At 46.2% G+C, this 18,095-nt stretch overlaps 1 protein-coding gene across 4 annotated transcripts in view; it reads right to left on the bottom strand.

Annotated features, from left to right (window-relative positions):
• Nucleotides 1-41: 41 nt before the first annotated feature.
• Nucleotides 42-18,095, bottom strand: part of hipk2 (homeodomain interacting protein kinase 2) — a 59,259-nt gene continuing 41,205 nt past the window's right edge. The window contains exons 4-15 of one of the 4 annotated variants that reach the window (XM_057052232.1): nucleotides 17,716-17,835; nucleotides 16,932-17,018; nucleotides 13,883-14,067; nucleotides 13,599-13,761; nucleotides 11,710-11,935; nucleotides 11,176-11,297; nucleotides 8,433-8,563; nucleotides 7,428-7,610; nucleotides 7,018-7,341; nucleotides 6,702-6,922; nucleotides 6,431-6,591; nucleotides 42-5,567 (exon numbers count right to left, since the gene is read on the bottom strand). In XM_057052232.1, the coding sequence (XP_056908212.1) occupies nucleotides 5,103-5,567; nucleotides 6,431-6,591; nucleotides 6,702-6,922; nucleotides 7,018-7,341; nucleotides 7,428-7,610; nucleotides 8,433-8,563; nucleotides 11,176-11,297; nucleotides 11,710-11,935; nucleotides 13,599-13,761; nucleotides 13,883-14,067; nucleotides 16,932-17,018; nucleotides 17,716-17,835 (2,388 nt within the window). In that variant the 3' untranslated portion in view covers nucleotides 42-5,102. Of the gene's footprint in view, nucleotides 5,568-6,430; nucleotides 6,592-6,677; nucleotides 6,923-7,017; nucleotides 7,342-7,427; nucleotides 7,611-8,432; nucleotides 8,564-11,175; nucleotides 11,298-11,709; nucleotides 11,936-13,598; nucleotides 13,762-13,882; nucleotides 14,068-16,931; nucleotides 17,019-17,715; nucleotides 17,836-18,095 lie in introns of all 4 variants that reach the window. The other 3 variants (XM_057052231.1, XM_057052233.1, XM_057052230.1) reach the window with 3 other exon arrangements.

Here is an 18,095-nt window from a genome sequence, read left to right as displayed (position 1 = left end):
CACACACACACACACACACACACACACACACAGGAGACTGGTGCCGTGACTGAACAGTTTAATGTAAATCCAAGACAAAGTGTGATTACATTTCTACACATATACAATATGCATATGTGAGCATACAAATTCTCATTAATAACTCGATTCACCTCGGAGACCGAAAAAATGATCAAAAGTAACAGTGAATAACAAGCTATAACAAAGTTCACCACAACGCGAGCCCCTTCTCACCCTACAGTTAGTAAAGAGGACAATTAAAATAACTATATTTTTCTATCTGATGAAGCTGTTTGTCTGTTAAAATCCTCCTGTAAAAATTTACAACACTATCATTAGTTGGTTTATTTTTGCCCCCCCCCCCCCCTCCCGAGGCCTAATATAAATCCACTCCAGTTTTCTACAACGAAAATTATTAAGAGAAGCACACAACATCATAATGGTAACACAAGCGCTTAGTAGCAAGTATTCAACTTGTTAGGAGGTTTCATTAATCCTTCTTCTTGTTGTCATTATTATATTTCGTTAAACATTCTATCGAGCCAGTAAAATATCCATTCTCATAACATACTTAATAATATTAGGCTAAGGAACAGGGTATACATAGAACGCTACATCAATGGATTGAAATGATGAGACATCACATCCTGATAAACAAAATAAGTAAATAAGAAAAGACGATGAACAGAGAAATATACTAGGAAGTACTGCAGCACACACAGCTTTATCCACAAAGAAGGAGCTTTTACACCAACGAGAAACCATTACAGCAAAGGACACAAAGGAGGTCAGGGTTTGACGCACTCTTAGGTTTCCTTTTGTTTGTTTTGGAAAGACAAATTTAGAACAATTCCCATTAAAGAACTGGGGATTCAAGGTGGCAGATATGAATCCTGGTGCTTCTATGGAGGAAATTCTTTAGTTTTGGTTTAAAGAAAAAAAAAATCAACACCCTAGATCAGTGAAGGCATCAATCCCCGACCCCCCCACCCTGAATTCCCCCAAACAAATAGCCAGCAATAGGAGCAGACCTCCTTTATAATAATTTAAAAAGAAAGATACATTTCTGGGCTTAAAGAATGGTTTTAAATCTAAAAATTGGCATGACGGCTCATAAGTCCACCCCAAACTTTGGGAAGCAGCTGCGAGCAGCTCCAAGCTGTTGGAGCGTATTTTGGTGTGGTCTGTTCACTTCAGACGGCTTCGAGGGACTGGTGATGAAGACTAATTTGCTGTATACAGGAATGTTTCTTCATGAGGAGGAGGAGGAGGAGGAGGAGGAGGAAGAGGAGAACATGCTCATTGAAACCTTTGGAGGCTTGTTGCTCATTTGGAGGGTGTTGCAACGTAAGCGTTTTGGTAATTGCAAGCTCACTTGAACTATTGCTGAACCTTCCTTTTTTTTGTGAAACACAAAACAGAGACACAGAAACAAAGGTGTCCTACACATCCAGCCATTTTTTATACTGGTCTGCGGACGAGGTTCATCTCAATTCTCTGATCAAATATTACTACGTCAAGTATGGCCACGAACGGTGCAGAAAACAATGGGTCACCCACGGGGGAATATCTAAAGCCATTTCAAGCATCAAGGGTCACATGTTACATTCATTTAGTGTGCAGGTGACTGGGAGCTTATAGTTACAGTTAGGTGACTTTCATTAATCTGTATTTGTTTTTAACAGTCCATTCTATTCCATGGCATGCCAATGAACAATCATCCTGTTTCCTTTTTTAACTAATTCTTTTTTAATGCCACACCAATAAAGCTAAAATGCCAATGATTAAAAAAGTGGCTTCACGAACCAATGAGGCAAAAAATAGCTTCAAATCAGACTGCAGCAATTCCCAAGGGTGTCCAGGTTCTACAAAACTTCCGATGAGCACGTAAAGTCCTTCCTGCGTTGTGCGCCGGGTCTAATCTCACGCATCTTCAGAGGATATTGCCTGTCTGTTGTGGACAATTGCTTGTACTGTTGCTGCGCTGCAGCCCATCGCTCGGTTGGACTCTTTGGTGGGAGGATTAGGAGGAAAGAAACACAAGAGAAAAAACAACAGAAACTGTGACGATGTACTACTGACAGTGGGGGAGGAGGGGGGTGACAGCAGTGCGGCACAAGTGGTGCCAGATCCCCTCCTGACAGTGGAATGTTTCAGTAGTCTGAGGAGCCCAAAGTTCTCAATGGAAAGTGGTCTGCCTCACGAGTGTGTGCTTAGGCCCCAAAGATGGAGGAAATGGGTAAAATAAAAATCATTACAAACACACACATGTGCGCGCACGCCATAACAGAACAGAGAAAGGTGTAACCAGCGACTATAAACATGTCTTTCATACCCCAACTGAGCCCTGCAGGCATGCTGGAGCTGACAGTGAGTTATAAGTTATGGGGATAAAAGTACCAAAGGTGGAGAAGCACTTTGGGGCCCCGTTGAGGTGAAAAACCTGGGTCGGAAACTCTCACAAAGACTCTTTTATCCATCTCAAAGGGCCTTGCTGGATTATCACAGAGTCAACACTCGCTACTGCAGGTGTACACACCTCCATGGAACACTAAATATTACTGTACATCGGTTCTCAAGGAGTCTAACATGTAATAATAAAAACACATGCACGCTCGCACGCACGCCCTGTGGAAAAACACACACGAGAATTATTGCAACGGTCTCTAAAAAGGAACACCACATGAACTACAGCCTTGACAAAAAAAAATAAAGAATTCAAGATAATATTACGTTTAAAAAAACAAAAACTAAACAAGTACTATGGCATAGTGGGAAGGGAGGAGGGTTGGGAGTGGGGAGGTACTAAAATACCAGCACAAATAGGTTATCGTGGGGGTTGTGGAGGGGTGTTTATTAAAGAGAGCAGCAAAGAAACAAAGCGACAGCCCTGTTGGTTCTCTAAGTTCTCAGGTATCCCATTGTTTTAACTGGCGTGGTAGCGTCTGCTTTGAAGACAAATGGATAGTGGTGACGATCTGATGCTCTTCCAGGTGTAGGCTGCTCCTGAGATGTGCTCCCCAACTCCAACGAAACCCCACAACACCCATCATCAACATAGACGGTCATCTGTGCTGCTGGAACAGAATGCAAGGAAAGAAGGACGACAGGAGTCGCCCACGTGACCTGAAGTGTGCATTCAGGCGAGGTAGCGCCCCCCTGTGGCTCCCACCTCACCAAACGGGCTCAGTGTTTGCTAACAACCTGCTCAGTGCCAACTTGCTACCATGTTTTTTTTTTTTTTAAATCCCGTTTCTCCCGGCCCTTCACGGTCCCTACCTGAACTGACCCTAGGATCTCAACCAGCCCCGTTTTAACTTAGAATCTCTCTCGAACCCTTGATACTCTCCTCTGCAGACTCACAGTCACCCTCACGGCAACCATCACTTTCTGTCAGGCCCTTGTCTCAGACTCGCATTAAGCCTTAAAAATAAAACCTCTACCATGTTGATGTTGTATTGGAACCTATTCCCTCCTTTCATTCGCTTGAACGCAACACCCTCTAATGTAAAATAACAATGGACACCATTTACCTACTTGAGAAGTAACGATAAACATGTGGGCATCATTAGCTATGATTATTAGCATTATCAGTGTCCATCCAATCATCACATATCATTTAATGTCAATTAATTAACAAAAACGAATTACTAAGCCAAAATAATATGGGTAGGAGGGGCTTACGTCCTTAATGCAAGCGACCACCAGAGGGCAGTCAAGGTACTTTGGTCTCAATATCAGTTACTTTATTGCCCATCTTTATTTCTACTTCCTTGTTTGCAAGTAACAAATTTGAATGCACATCTAGGCTTTATAGCTATGTCTAAGCAATACTTTTTGCTATATTTACATTAACATCCAGAGCTATGAAACAATTATGTATCAGTGGCTTTGGTGAACAACCCAGACGAATCATCTCGTGCACACATCATAAAACAGCTTTATGTTACGTGGTTATTCGTGTCAAGCAACATCAGAGGTCGAGCCTACACCTGGAAGAGAGTAACTGCCACAGCTGCGATGTGAAACCAGGGAAATGTGTCTATCAGAGTGTAGCTATTTGGCTTTCTGGATCCAAGCCGAGTAAACGGTGTCATTTAAAATCTGTAAGGCACTACGAGGGAAGGATGATCGAGACCTAAAAACCAAGGGGGATATCTGAGGAGGTGGATTACACGAGCCTGATTGACAGTAGCACACACAGACAATCACGTTGTACATGCCTATGTTATTATAACCACTTTGTGCAATCACATTGAAGAAGGAGGAACAAACGAGTCTATTGGTATTGAGAGGAGGGCGGGAAAGATTTCTTCTGAAAACAAATCGGTGCAGACTGCTACATTCTAAGAACGGGGCCCGGCTAAGACACCTAGCAAAAACTGAGGAATTGTCATTAAGTTGAAACAAAGAAAAATACTTATAAATACGCTAAAAAGTTTGTTGTCTTCTGTTGGTTATATTTCCAGGAGCCTCCTCGGCTTGAGACGGTGCAGTGGGGTGGGCGGAGTCACCTCTCTTTCCCTTCCCCGTGCCGTGTATGATTTGGAAATATTAAGACAGTTCAAGGCCATCAATAGTTTTTTTTTCTTTGAAGAGCAGCAGGTTTTCGTATTTCACCTTCTCCCATTTCCCTGGGGATTCGCAACTTCACAACTAGTCATTGACCCCCCACCGTTCAACAGTCCCAAATTTAAGAGGGGAAAATGAAAGAAAACAAAGCAAGGAAACCTACACCATCTAAAAAGGTCTGTTTTTGAGTTCCCTGTGAAACAAAGCGGTTGTTACTTTCTTCGTTAAGTAAAGTGAAACCAATCTAGAGCAAAAACTGGGCCTTTCGGGACAAAAACGAACATACAAAAGAAAAAGAAACCTTCAAAAAATATTCCAAACTGTACCCCTCTAAAATTCCACCACGTTGTTCCCTTCTCGAGAGACCGCCATTGTTGTCTCTTTCTCTCTGTTGTTAACGCTTTCAAGTTATCCGTGACGGTTTCATGAGGATTGCATGTTCCTCTGTCTCGGTTTGTGTCTGAGGTCGAGGAAATGGCATGGAGGATGCTGGGGGGGAGCTGGGTGGGCCGGACTCTCCAGTGTCTTTTCTAGAGGTAAGGGTACTGGTTGACCTTTGTGGGGCTGAGCGGGTATCCAGTGTAGACGGTGGAGGCGGGTGATGCGCTGATGTAGGCCTGGTGGGCGAACTGGGCCTGGTACTGGCTGTGGTGCAGGCTGGGGGAGGGCAGCACACGGTGGCCCATGCTGACCGGGACCTGGTGAACGAGGCTCGGTGGGTAGCTTCCATGCTGGACAGCGTGCCGCGCCGTGCCCTGCGACGCCACTAGGTGGGCCACGGTGCCCGTGGAACCCAGGGCGGCGGGGGCCGTGTAGGTGTAGAGGTGGGGCTGACTGGGCAGGTGTGTGGCGGCCAGGTGCGGGTGGACATTTCCAGTATGAGAGGGACTGTTGTGATGGAAGGAGTATGGGGCTTGAGCGGCGATGGTTGGGGCAATGTAGGCCTGCTGGCGCCGGTGGCCTCCGTTTCGCTCGGCTATCATGTGCTGCTGAGCCTGGAAGAGAAGAGAAGCAATAAGGTCAACTTCACCCGTCCTGAACAAACAAGCTAAAATACTCCCAGCGATCCATAAAGGTCGAGACACTGAGCAACAAAACATTCTTGTTTGTGTTTCAAATGCTGGGTTGTACAAATTTAAATGAGACGCCTGCGATTTACATGCTTTGTGTGTCCGGAATGGACCGAGTTTTGTCACTAAAATGAAGCTGGGGGGGCTTCTGCCTTGTTTTCACATGAATCTGTAATGATCTGATGTTCTGGATATAGAGGGTAATACCGATATGTGTGTCACCTTCGCACACAGTGTTTTTCAATTTCATTGATTTACTGGGTCAAAAAAATGATTTTCAAACCATTTACTCAATCAATAATGTAATATTGTATCGGTGAACAGAAAAAATGCTATTTTAGAACTACTTTTAGCTGGTATAATACCTGATCATTTTATAATTTTATTCAGCTAGCTGAGGGTTCACAACTGTGACAAAAGCACAACTTCATAATGTTTTTGGTTAACCTTAGACCTCTCACCAGCACTGAATTTCTTAGTGAACTAAACAGCGCACACATGCTTTTGACCTTCTTTTAGGTATAACAACACATTTTTATTTGAAATGATCGTCCAGAATGAAACAGCTGCCAGAGAAGAGTGTGCTTAAAAATGAAGTTTGGAGCTGGCTGGCTGTTGGAGCCTGTAGAGCTGAAAGGTCTCTCGTTGGCCTAAGCTAAGCCACCTGGCTCCAGGTTCATAGTTACACTACACTTCGCAGAAATGAAGCAATCTTCACATCCATCTCTTAGAAAAGAAAATGGCACGAACCCAAAATATCCTGCAATAAACAACATGGTTTCACATACGTGGCTGAGATTGAGAGGCTGTTGCTGGAGGGGGTGAGGACCTGAGCGCTGCTGTCGGTAGTTCCCGCCTCCAGTCACACCCCCGGGCAGGTGATTATTGACAGACCCCACGCCATTGGAGGACTTGAACTTGTACGATGAATTCTGATGGTTCATGGAATCTGTACCAGAAAGGTTCATGGTGAGGTTAACTGAGGAGAACTAAATCTCCAACGGTGCATCATGAGTGAATTTTGCAGCCTTTCACCTGGCATCAGGCGCTCACACTCACTCGGGACCTCGCCGTTCTGGGTCTTCAGAGGGGGAATAATGATGGTGCGGGGATTTCCATTGTTGCAGTTGTCCAGGATGGTCATCTTGGTGTCATAACTGTTGTTGTTGGGGGGTCTGGACTCCACTGTGTAGGGGCTGTTGTGGCTGGAACAGTCGGAATCGGGTGAATCATGGACCGTGACGCAACTGATGACATTCTTCCGCTGCTTTGTTGATGAACTGAAATCCACACGAGGTGATCAGTGGGAAGGTCATCTCAAGGTCACCAATTAAGTGCTGATTCATTGCTCAAACTTTCTGAACGTGGAACATACCTGTTGTTGTGTTTGTGGTCTTCCTCTTCATCTGTGTCACTGCTGATAGTGATGATGCTGACTGCAGGGCTGGGAGTATCAGGGATGACGATGGTCTGCCTGGGGACGTGGTGCTGGTGCTGTTGGTCACGGGTGGTGCTGCATGTCTGCTCGGCATCGCTGGCCCCCCAACCGCTGCCGCCGCAGCTCTGTGGGGCCTGGCAGTTGGAAACTGAGCCGTTTTGGAGCACGGCGCAGCGTGGGGGCGTGTTCTCCTTCACCCGCTTGGAGCGCTGTGGTGACAGCACCACCTGGGAAGATGAGACCTCATACGCCGAGGCGTTCCTTACAGGAAGCAAGAGAAGAGGGGAGCATGTAATGTGTCCCGGGCCTTAATTATCATGTCCACTGTCTCTAGAGTGTGTGAGTACCTGGCAGACATCTGGTGCTGCTTGTTCTTTTTGGAAGAGTGGTTGTTATTGGTTGAGGGCTGCCTCATGACATGTGCCACTCCCACATTCAGTGTCTGGTTGGATGGGAGCGTAACATGGCTGGCCAACAAGGCTGGCTGCTGCATGATAGGATTGTAATGGCTATTGTGAGGGTGGGAATTCCTGCAGGACAAGATTATTTAATGTTAAAAACACAGCAAAGAGACACGTGAGTGAAAAAGCCAGGGGTGAAATGTGGGAGAATTGTTAAAAGGTGTATTTTCAACATTTGCCAGCAGGTGGCAACAAGTAACTTTTATATGGGGCATAGAAGGAGGAGATAGAAGGAGTCTGGAAGAGAGCAAGGGGGGGCAGAGGAGCTGACACCAGCAGCTGTGGAGCGATAGCTCTGCAGAGGAAGTGCGACACTCTTCCATTTGACTCTCTGAGGACAAGAGCCGTTTCTGGACTTAAAGTCACAGATGGCCAGCATCAAATGAAAAGTGAGCACAAATGGCTGCTCCACATACAGGTTTTACATACCAGCAGCCTCTCCATCTCCCTGCAGATTGTATTTCCCCTTTTACACAATCATTTATCGAGTCATTGTATTGGCAGATTGTATTCGGCTTGATGCGTTTCCATGTACATACGCCCTGTCTCCCAGAGGAGCAGAGACCTCGCTAACAGCGGTGACTGTGATTCACTGGGGATAAAGGACGACTTGTCCTGGTAGAGGCTCCTCGATCAATCAGTCATATGTCATCTCATCTACCAACGGCACCATTTTGACCTATAAAAGCCATAAAACTCACTGCTGGCCTTTTGAATCAATTCATCTGACCTAACCTAGCGATTTATTCCCTGTATGTGTGTATGAACATCACCACAAAGGGTGCTCTATGTCTAAAGCTTTCCAAGCTGCAGGATGTACAAAGTTCTGGATGCTGAGTTTAAAAACTGGAGGCCGCAATCCTCTGACAAGGATAAAGCAGTGTTGCTCACCTCCAGTTGGCAAGAGGCTGTGTGCTGCTCATGGAGTCCGGGATGACAGTCGCGTGCTGGACTGAGGTGTGGGTGAGCTGCTGCCACGCTGGAGGCAGCAGGATCTGCTGGGTGCCACTTGGCCAGGCCTGCTGAGAGGGAGCACAGCAAAGATTCCTGACTTTAGTGCAACATCAACACAAGTATCCATGAAGGGGTTAGTGTCCACAGAAAACTGCATTAAACATGTCACATTCATGAATAAATAAGTAGTTATAATTACATTGGTGGAGGAACGATAAATAGAGACGTGGCATTTCATTTAAACTAGCATTTCATTTAAACTAGAGTCACTCGGCCTGCCGAACAATCTATCCTATTCAAGGGGCTCTAGCTAAGACTTGATAACGATACTGCAGCATCATTATTAATCAGCCTGTGTGTGAATAATAGTATCTGTGCTGCGCATAGTTATTGTATTGATTAAAACCACCTTTTCATTGTGTTTAAATACCCTTGTTGTGGAAAATTGGCCGCTTTGTTTTGTGATCGAGGACTGGAGAAGTGTGAGGTATAATGCAGCCAAAGATATCATTAAAAGGGGTCCGCATGTGTGCATACGAAAATGTGTTTGTGTGTTAGCAAGTCCTAATAGTACAAAGCAAGTCTATTGATTAGCACTTTAATGCCAGACTTAATTCATTGTTCCTTTAATACCATTTGCCCTATCTGTTTAGACCAGCATCACTATGTGCTGCAGCACACACACCTTCAATGGAGGAGGGGTCAGATGGAGGCATTATACAGCACGGAAAATGGATAATCTCTATATGGTTCTGTTATCCTGCTCGTCTCTTTGGATCTTTGCTTTGTTCTGTCTGCTTCCATTATAGACTGACACTAAGTAGCTGTTTACAGAGCAGCTGCAGGATCGCAAAACTTGAACTCTTTCCATTTGGCCACATTTTAAAGTCCAAACCAACCATATTGTGGTCAAAGCTCTGTGGGGGGGGCTGCAGGAGAGCAGGGCTGCCTTGTCTCTGCGCTGGTGACTGACGTCTCTAATGGAACATTGTGGATCTGGTGATGGGCTTTGTGTCCAAGACAACATACAAGTCCTTTTATCAACGTGCCATTAAGACGCTCTAATACATCCATCTATCTCCTGTACCTCAACCTCCTGCCTGCTCTATCTCCCTTCCCGGCACTCCACATGCCTCTCTGACCAGGCATCTGTGTTGTGTAACCAGCCTGTCTGCCCTGAAATGCTAACCCAGTTAAGAGGCTGTTTTCTTTCTTACAGAAAGACGACTGCCGCTATCAGCAGCCGGCTGCCTCCCACCTCGACCTACACTCCCTGGGTGGAAACCCTTTGTCACCTCGGGGCTTTGAAAGGTCCAGATCTCACCCCCCAATTGTTTCCACATTTTCTGCATTCCTGCTCCAGAGAACTCCCGTCAGTTTCCCCCCCGCATCCACGCCTGGGGCCTTCTTCCTCTGGAGCGTTCTAAGTGAGTGTGTGTTTGGGGGGGGGGGGGGTTGACTGCCATGCATCCAAGATGGGCAAAGGGTGCAGGGAGCAGTGGGTGGATGAAGGTACAGGTGGAGAGTAGAGCCATGGCTCAGACCTCCCACAATAACAGAATAAATACACACGAACCACCTACCCAGTCATTAGGTGTACGCCACACTGGCATATATAAACCATCTGCTGATGTTAACTACTGCCTGTCTTTGTTTAACAAGTGTGCAGTTAAAGGAGACAGAGGTGAATGCCTGCAGAACACTGCAGCAGTGTGTGTGTGTGTGTGTGTGTGTGTGTGTGTGTGTGTGTGTGTGTCACCCTTCCTCATTTCATGTAATTAATATTTCCCCTCGCCTTCCACGCGGATGTTCTGTTTTTATCATGCCTCCAATATCCATCATGTCCTCAGATCCTGGGATTTTTGAGATTTTGGTAGTCATGCAGAGCATCGTCTCAAGCTTCCCTCTGACCTCCCAGAATCCTCTGAGGCCTGTAATTTGGAGCGCCTGACTTGGATGCAGCCCTGGAGCTAATCACCATTTGGTATCTGACAGATTAACCCACCATAGGCACACGTGCGCACACACACACACACACACACAGTGCCCCTTCTTGCCTCTCTGCTGCATGATTAACTGGAGATAAGGGAGCGCTTCAAACTCCCAGGATTCTTGGGGATATTTAAAGCCATCATGGAAATTTCCATAGGGAGAGCGTGGCAACCGACGTGCTCCTTCTGTTAGTGTGTGTGTGTGTGTGTGTGTGTGTGTGTGTGTGAAAAGAGAGTGATGTACAGTGAATCTCTGTTACTTCCAACAACTGTAAACTAGCAGCTAAAGCTCTGGCTGCGCTGTGCAGGCTCCGATGAAGGCCTCCTCTGTGTGAAAGTCTTCTGCCTTTGTGTGCATCAGACCGTGGCTGCCTCAGCCTCCAGGAGAGCGATGGAGGGGAGAGAGTGAAAAGAAAAAGAGGAAAGGAAGCGAGGGAGCGATGCAGAGGAGAGCTTGGCCCGAATGCACTCAGGGAAAAAAAAAACAGAAAACCCAGCTGCCAGCAGAGGCAGGGTCACAAACATCGAGTGATTTCCAACCTCCATCGACAGATACTATTCTTAGTGGAGGCTTTGGAGAAAAGAGATGCAGAGGCCTCTCTTTAAATATGGGCAGTTCTGGCACTGTGATTAGTAAAAGGCAGAGAAACTATTAGTTTCAGCGCCGAGATCCCCGCAGGTCTTTCTACCTGTGTAAGCAGGCCAGGCTGGATCTGGAGAGGCTGGGCACCGGGGGCCTGGGTCACTATGGGAACAGCGTTCTCCATCCGCACCGAGTAACTTGTGTGCTTAGAGGGGGATGTCTGCAGCCCTGTGGACAGAGAACGCGGACCATGAGACACAGCGATATATCAGAGACAACATTACGTCGTTTGCAAGATTCAGAAAGATCAGTTCGTGTTCAATGTATGCGGTGTGATCTGCTACAACGTAATGAAACGGCGGTTATGGCAGCCACACAAAGGCAGCGTATTTAATAACGGAAATTTGTTTCATCATCCATTCAACCGCCGCCAAATCCTCACAGTAAACACAGAGGACACAAATGGGAGAGTAAGCATTAAAGACCGTCCCCTCATATGATTAATTGCCGACAAGCCACTGAATCACCTCTGGTGGCGACTGACAGTGGACTGCAAGAGGAAACCTACATAATAAATGAAAATAAAGAGAGTCCCACTCTGTCCAGCTCATGTTTGCACCCACTGCTCGGATGCACTCACCTTGGAAGCCAGGCGGACAGACGATGAGTGCCTGCTGGAAGGGGTCGGGCCGGGCAGCGCAGAGCTGAGGAGCCCCGGGCTGCAGGGGCATGCTCCTCTGGGCCACAGCTGCCATGGAGGCGGCGGCGGGCTGGTAGAGTGCAGATTGGTAGTTAAGTATGGAGACATCAGGACTTGCAAAGGAAAGGGTGGTACTGTTGGTGGAGGAGGGAGCCAGGTTGGTGGCCTAAAGGGATGATGGGAGCCAAAATAAACATGCATGACGTGGAGGTTTAAGATGGGGATGTGGAGACAGGCGTAGCAAAAAAACATATATTCAAACAAAACAATGCAAATATAAAAGATTAAACGCAGCCACAAAGTCAATGCAGGATCGATGGGACTCGCCATGAGAGAGAAAGACGATGTAAAAATCAGGAAATGGGGATATATGCTGAGTGTGACTAATAGAAAAGCAACCTTGTTGGAGTGAAAGTAATCAATAGCACAGATATTTGACATCACTTTATTTATATAGTTTTTGACAACTAGTCAGAAGTGTAAAGTCCTTCAAAGGTTTGTTGTCTTTAGGGAACCACATTACATCCCTGCTTAAATTAAAATACTGAATCGGGGTAAGACAGCATACCAGAGCTGGATTTAATTTGGCATTTCTAGACCCAAAATCAATACACATGATTAGAGTAATATGTCACAACTAACAGTCATGTAAATTTATAGGAAACTCCAGCCTGTCATGACCATTAATAAGTCATGTGGACAGCTAAGGGTCCCCCGGAGCATACTAGATACAAACAAAAGCTTTTAGGAGACACGGTTAGCTCTTTGTGAACTCTTAGTAGCATCTGTTTCACAAGATGTCATCTAATTTTAGCCCTTTTATTAAGAGTATGTAAGGGTGGTGGGAAATACAGAGATGCCACCTTGATTTCATTTGCTCTTTTTACCGTGTTCAATAAACATGGTGGTGGTGGGGGGTAGTCAATATGGCACTGTGTCATCCATCATAAAGTCTGCAAGCATGAAGGCATCAAAATATGGGCCAAAGATCTATATCAGCATCGCAGATGAACCCACTTGAATAACACTCTATATGCCCTGAAAGCCGAGTGCAGAAAAGATCAGCTGAGGGAATTTTAATCCATTTAAATCACAGCGAGATGGCATTTTTTTGTTGCCTGCGTCGCACTGAGAAGCGTTTTCAAAAGAAATGCGGGGGATGAAGGGGAGGAAGAGTCATCACGGAGTGCAGTCGTGAAAACCTTGTGCCCCAACCCGCCACGATTCCGGCACGAGTCGAAAGTCAGCAGTTCTTTAAGAAAACGTGGCGGCAAAAACACCGCAGGCTCAAAAGTGGCAAATAGGCGGAAAGACAGAACGAAAGACAGGAGTGAGAGAAGGGAACAAGAGAGGAAGCCTGGCGAAGGGATTCTTAAGGCCTGAAAGCTCCCAGAATGCAAGGCAAGCAGGAAGTTGGGCTTGTCATGTGTGTAATCAGCACTTTGTGACAATCCCACAGGAGCTACGGCACAGAAAGCAATGGAGACAGATACACATGCAGCGAGGCAGGCTGGGAAATAGAGACAGGAAGAGAACTGACGCAGATGTCTCACTGTTGACAGTTTGGTGTTTTTAGAATATTTCTGAGGGGACTCATGCTGTTTATGTGCACTCTTCCAAGGATGTATATCACTGGTATCGTTTATATCTACAGGTTTATTCCCTTTCATGGGTATTTTTTCAGTTTTACTTGCGTCCAAACAGGACGTGGAATTGCACTAAACCGTAGCTAAAGTGATTTACGTTCTTGTATCTGGTAGCATAAAAAATCTCATGATTTGAGGCTGCCTGGTGGCGCACCTAGCGAGGCGGCTTGTTTCCAGGTTTACCTGGCTGTGCACAGTGTTCAGCTGGTTGTTGAAGGTCATGGTGAGGTTGGTGGAGGTACTGGGGGCCACGTGGGTGATAAAGGGCGTCTTGCTCTGGTTGACCGTGTCGTACATGTTGACACGACGCTTGCAGATCTCCATGTTTTGGAAGCATGACTTGACGCTGTGCGGGCAGAGTGAGATAAATAAAGAGAGAGAGAGAGAGAGAGAGAGAGAGAGGGAGTGAGCGTTAACTAATATGATCTCATGGAATGGGCGCGAGAGACGTAGCCAAATGGTCCTACTGTGCGCTGTGAGGAAAGTCGAGGAGGTGCGACATGGTAACAAAGGGATGGTTGAGGGTTTCAATGGGGGTGATCCTCTTGTCTGCGTCAATGGTTAGCATCTTGGTTAACAAGTCAATGAACTCCCTCCTGTCCGCCTTCTCGGCAAGCATTTCGCTCCCTTCCAAGTCTGACGTCATATTCACCTGAAAGCATGAGACAAGGCATTAGAATCCCCCCTGAATAGGTGATTTATGGGCTGTAACATTTGTATAGATGATGAAGAAAAAACTCTCCCAAGGATTTTTCCCATACAGAGACCTATTAATAGTCCCAAAGCCTCATCGCACAGGGTGTCAGTGTGTGTGCATGTCACATAGCCAAGGGATAACCTTGCACCTTGGTGACAATATAAACATTTGCGCTGGCATTTTTAGAACTTCTCGGAATAAATTCTGGCACCATGATTGAGATTTTATCTATTCCAAAGTTGTGAAAACAAACAAAAAACACGGATCCTGTAAACACTGCCATTGGCTATGTATTAAAAGAAAACATTCCTCCATAAAGAACACCATTGTTAACACATTACACGATACACAACTCAAATAAAACCCCAAAATGTCCTTAAACGATTCTGTGAAGTTGCCCCAGAACACCGTGCGCTTCCTCTGCATTAAACATTGCGGCTCTGATTTGCAGATAAACACAGTAAAGCAGATTGCAACAGATTTGTGCTCTGAAATAAAGAGGGGGCGAATGGATTCATTAGGCCAGTGGGAACTGGTCTCCCTTTTTAGGACTGGTTTGTGTCTGCGGTAATGAATGAAAGAGGTCACAGTACAGCAAATCTGGGCAATTTGTAAGCAAGAGCAAGGACAGAAACAGGCACGGTGGCAGCGGACAGGCAGTCTTGTTTATTGTGACTGCAGCTCGCAGGCCTGTTTTTAATAAAGATGCATTGCTTATCTGTAGGCCTGCTCCAGGGGCTATCAGATGCGCTGCCAGTCACTGCCAACAATCTGATTCAATCCTCTTTCTCTATGCAGGTTATTCGGCGTCTGCAACCACTCCGCCCTGCTTTCCATTTGAAGCAAGCGCGATAAAGGTGTAATCTGGCGAATAAGGTGAGAAATAATCACATCGTCCTCCGCTGGCAGAGGAGATGACTTTGGCCCCCAAAAAAAGAAAAGTGTGCAGCATGCTGAGCAGGTGGGAGGAATATATGTTTTGTACATAGTCGAGTTTCACATGTGGGCGCGTTTATGTGCTCCATTTTTCTCCACGGAGACTCTTGACATTTTCTCGAATTAAAACCAAAGCGGTCTTGAAGGGCCTTGGCCAATGCGGTCAGCCTTGCATGACTCACGCGTCACCGGCTGTCGACGGAGCCGCACCTGCGCCACCGACATGCCACTTCGGAGTTCAGGGCAGGGCTGGCAGATGTCGTGGGGGGAGACAGATTGGGCCGCGTCTTGGGACACGCTCAGTTTTGGCCCGCATGACAAAAAACTACCACGAGTGCAGATTTAGCCGCAGACTTTTATGTCCTCGCAAGATGAGCATTAGAAGGGGAGGGAAAAATGTATTTAATAGTGCGTGTGATAAAAGCTGGAGCGTGCCGGCTTTTCTGTCAAGGCTTCACTCATGTTGACAGTCACATTGAAGAGCTGCAGATCAAAGGGGATCTGTCTCCAAGCCCGCCGTCCCCGTTTCCATTTACATCCGGCCTTGAGCAGGGTGCCCCATTCGCCGTTTCAGCGGTCTCTGACTTAGTCAAATTAGATATACTTGTGACTAAAGCCTTCCCCCGCAACAGAAAGGAGTTTCATTATCTCTTTCTGGCACCCAGCCCCTCTCTGTAGCGAGGGCCTTCAGCTATATCATCCATAATACACACAGGGACAGATGTCCACAATGCTGACTTGTTTCTAAAGTTTGGATAGGGAGCAACATAAGCGGGTTTTTTTCCCCCCTTCGCTCTCACCCCCCTTTGTGTTTTGGGAGGAAGCTGAGCCTGACTGTGAGAGGAAGATGGGACACAGAGCTTGAAGTGTAGTAGACAGAGATGACCCTGGGGATAACATACCAGTGCGGGGTGGTTTCATTAAAGTCACTCCTGCATGTATGTGTGTGTGTGTGGAAGAACTGTAAATTCAACAAGTCCGGACAGCGATAGAATCCTGTCCCAGCCGACCACACATTATTCTAAACCTGACAGAGGGCCCTAGGCCCTACCGGACAGCCATGACTGACTCCATTATTCCAATCGCACGTCCACACCAGGAGTTCGCTGAGACTGCAAGACGGCCATTTCCAAAAGAAATAATTTACTTCCTGGTTAATGAGTGTCAGAGATCTTGGTATCACAGACACTGTGGAAAAACAATAGAATTTTTCCATCACTGGTGGCACTCTGGCCCCCATATTCAGCAGTGGAAATACTGATTCACTGTCACCTGGCATGTCCTATCAAAATATCATGGCTACATGTGAGCTTTCCCAGTGTGCATAGTTGAATTCACTCTGAGTGGTAGAAGAGATTGATTATATGTGGCTGCTTTTTCCATCTACAAGTCTGAAGTGACATCCTGGACCGCAGGGAGTGAGGGGCTACCAGCTGAGAGTCACAAGCTTCCTCAGGGTTTATGCAATACAACATTTTGCACTCTTACCCTCTCCCCTGCACTCTAGCTGTAGCCACAACACGCGCTCACCAGTTTAAATAAAAAAGCAAAGTGTACATATAAAACACATTAACCAGTCTCACCACATGTTGGGCTCAAATGTCTGTCTGTAACTTATTAAGCAGCGATTTAGCAAAATGAAAAGCAGGAGAAGTTTTCGGGTGAACAGCTGCTTTCGCTTCACTCTGTAGCATTTTAGCTCACAGCAAGTGCTACTCTTCACGTGCGGATCAGGCCTTTGCTCGATGAATGTTTTAAATGATTTCTAAAAATTTGACTTGATGGATCAAATCAACCTATTAGGTGAGGCTTCCAAAGAAATTAGGCAGAAAAAGGGGAAGAAAAGAAAAAGAAAAGTGGAAAAAAAGGCTTTTTAAACATACCTGTGCCATGTCATCCAAGCAGTTGAAGATGTACTTGCGCGCCTCCTTGGACTTGATCCCTGTCTCACCCTCGTGGTCCTCTGGAGTCTTTGGGAGACAAAAAGCAGATGTTCCTCTCAAATCCCATCGCACTTCCCCTCTAAAAGGAACTATTTACATTTGGCTCATTATAGCCTCTTGTTGTTGATGTGCAGCAGGACACAGTGTGCCCTCAGAACAACCCCGGGGTCACGCACAAATGCTAATCTAACATCCAGGAAAGTCGACGGGGGACACTTTGATACCGTTTCGGAAGACACACGGCTGCAGTCCCACTCGCACATACAGCAGAGTCGTATTTTAGCATGGAAGTTCATTTTTCACAGTGAAGCTATAGATGCTATTAAGTCAGAAGGAGTTAGTGCGCAAACAAGATAACATTCTGACTATGTGTCTTCCCCTGAATAATACTGTGATCTTTTATCATCAACAATTCCATGCCACCTCTAGTGCACAGCGACTTCCAGGTTTTCAGAAAGGCCTTATTAGTGTTGAGAAATCTTAGCAAGGATGTGACAAATCTGTAACACAATTACCTGATGGTGTGCTTAAAGCCCACAGACTGCTAACTTGAGATAATATGTTTATAATAGATCATTGTAGCCTGTCGTTACAATCAGCTCCGGACAGGACAGCACTGGGTTTCATGGGAAAACAGTGTCATAGCTGGAATATCAATTACAGACGTCACCCAGCCCTACGCAGTTTGCTTATCGTCGCTGTGTCTGCGTGCTGTCAGCCGTACCTTCAGTCTCCAGAGTGGATACGTGGAGTCCGGGTCTCTGTTAAAGAACCTCGTGGTCTTTGTTCCGGCACTCAACAGATATTCGGCCGGCAGACCCTGCGTCTGCGAGATGTACCGTATCTGTGACACAAGGGATGAAAAATGCATCAGAGAATTTTCACATCACAAGTATGAATAAACTGTAAATTCCATCATATTGCAGGGGGCGGACGGGGGGGGGGGGGGGGGGGGGGGTGTAGTTGGTTAAGTATGTCCAAAAACTTTAGGATGGGCGTTGGCTCAGGCTAGAATATCTGTCCGAAATATGCAAGGCATGACCTCAGCTCAAGACTCTAACACTGATTTGAAATGTTGTTTAAACGAAGCACTTGATAAAGGTT

This window comes from Takifugu flavidus, chromosome 13 (genome assembly GCF_003711565.1).
Source record: "Takifugu flavidus isolate HTHZ2018 chromosome 13, ASM371156v2, whole genome shotgun sequence".
In the NCBI taxonomy this organism is placed as follows: domain Eukaryota; kingdom Metazoa; phylum Chordata; class Actinopteri; order Tetraodontiformes; family Tetraodontidae; genus Takifugu; species Takifugu flavidus.
The sequence above is the reverse complement of the archived record's forward strand: the minus strand, read 5'-3'. Positions and strand labels throughout refer to the sequence as shown.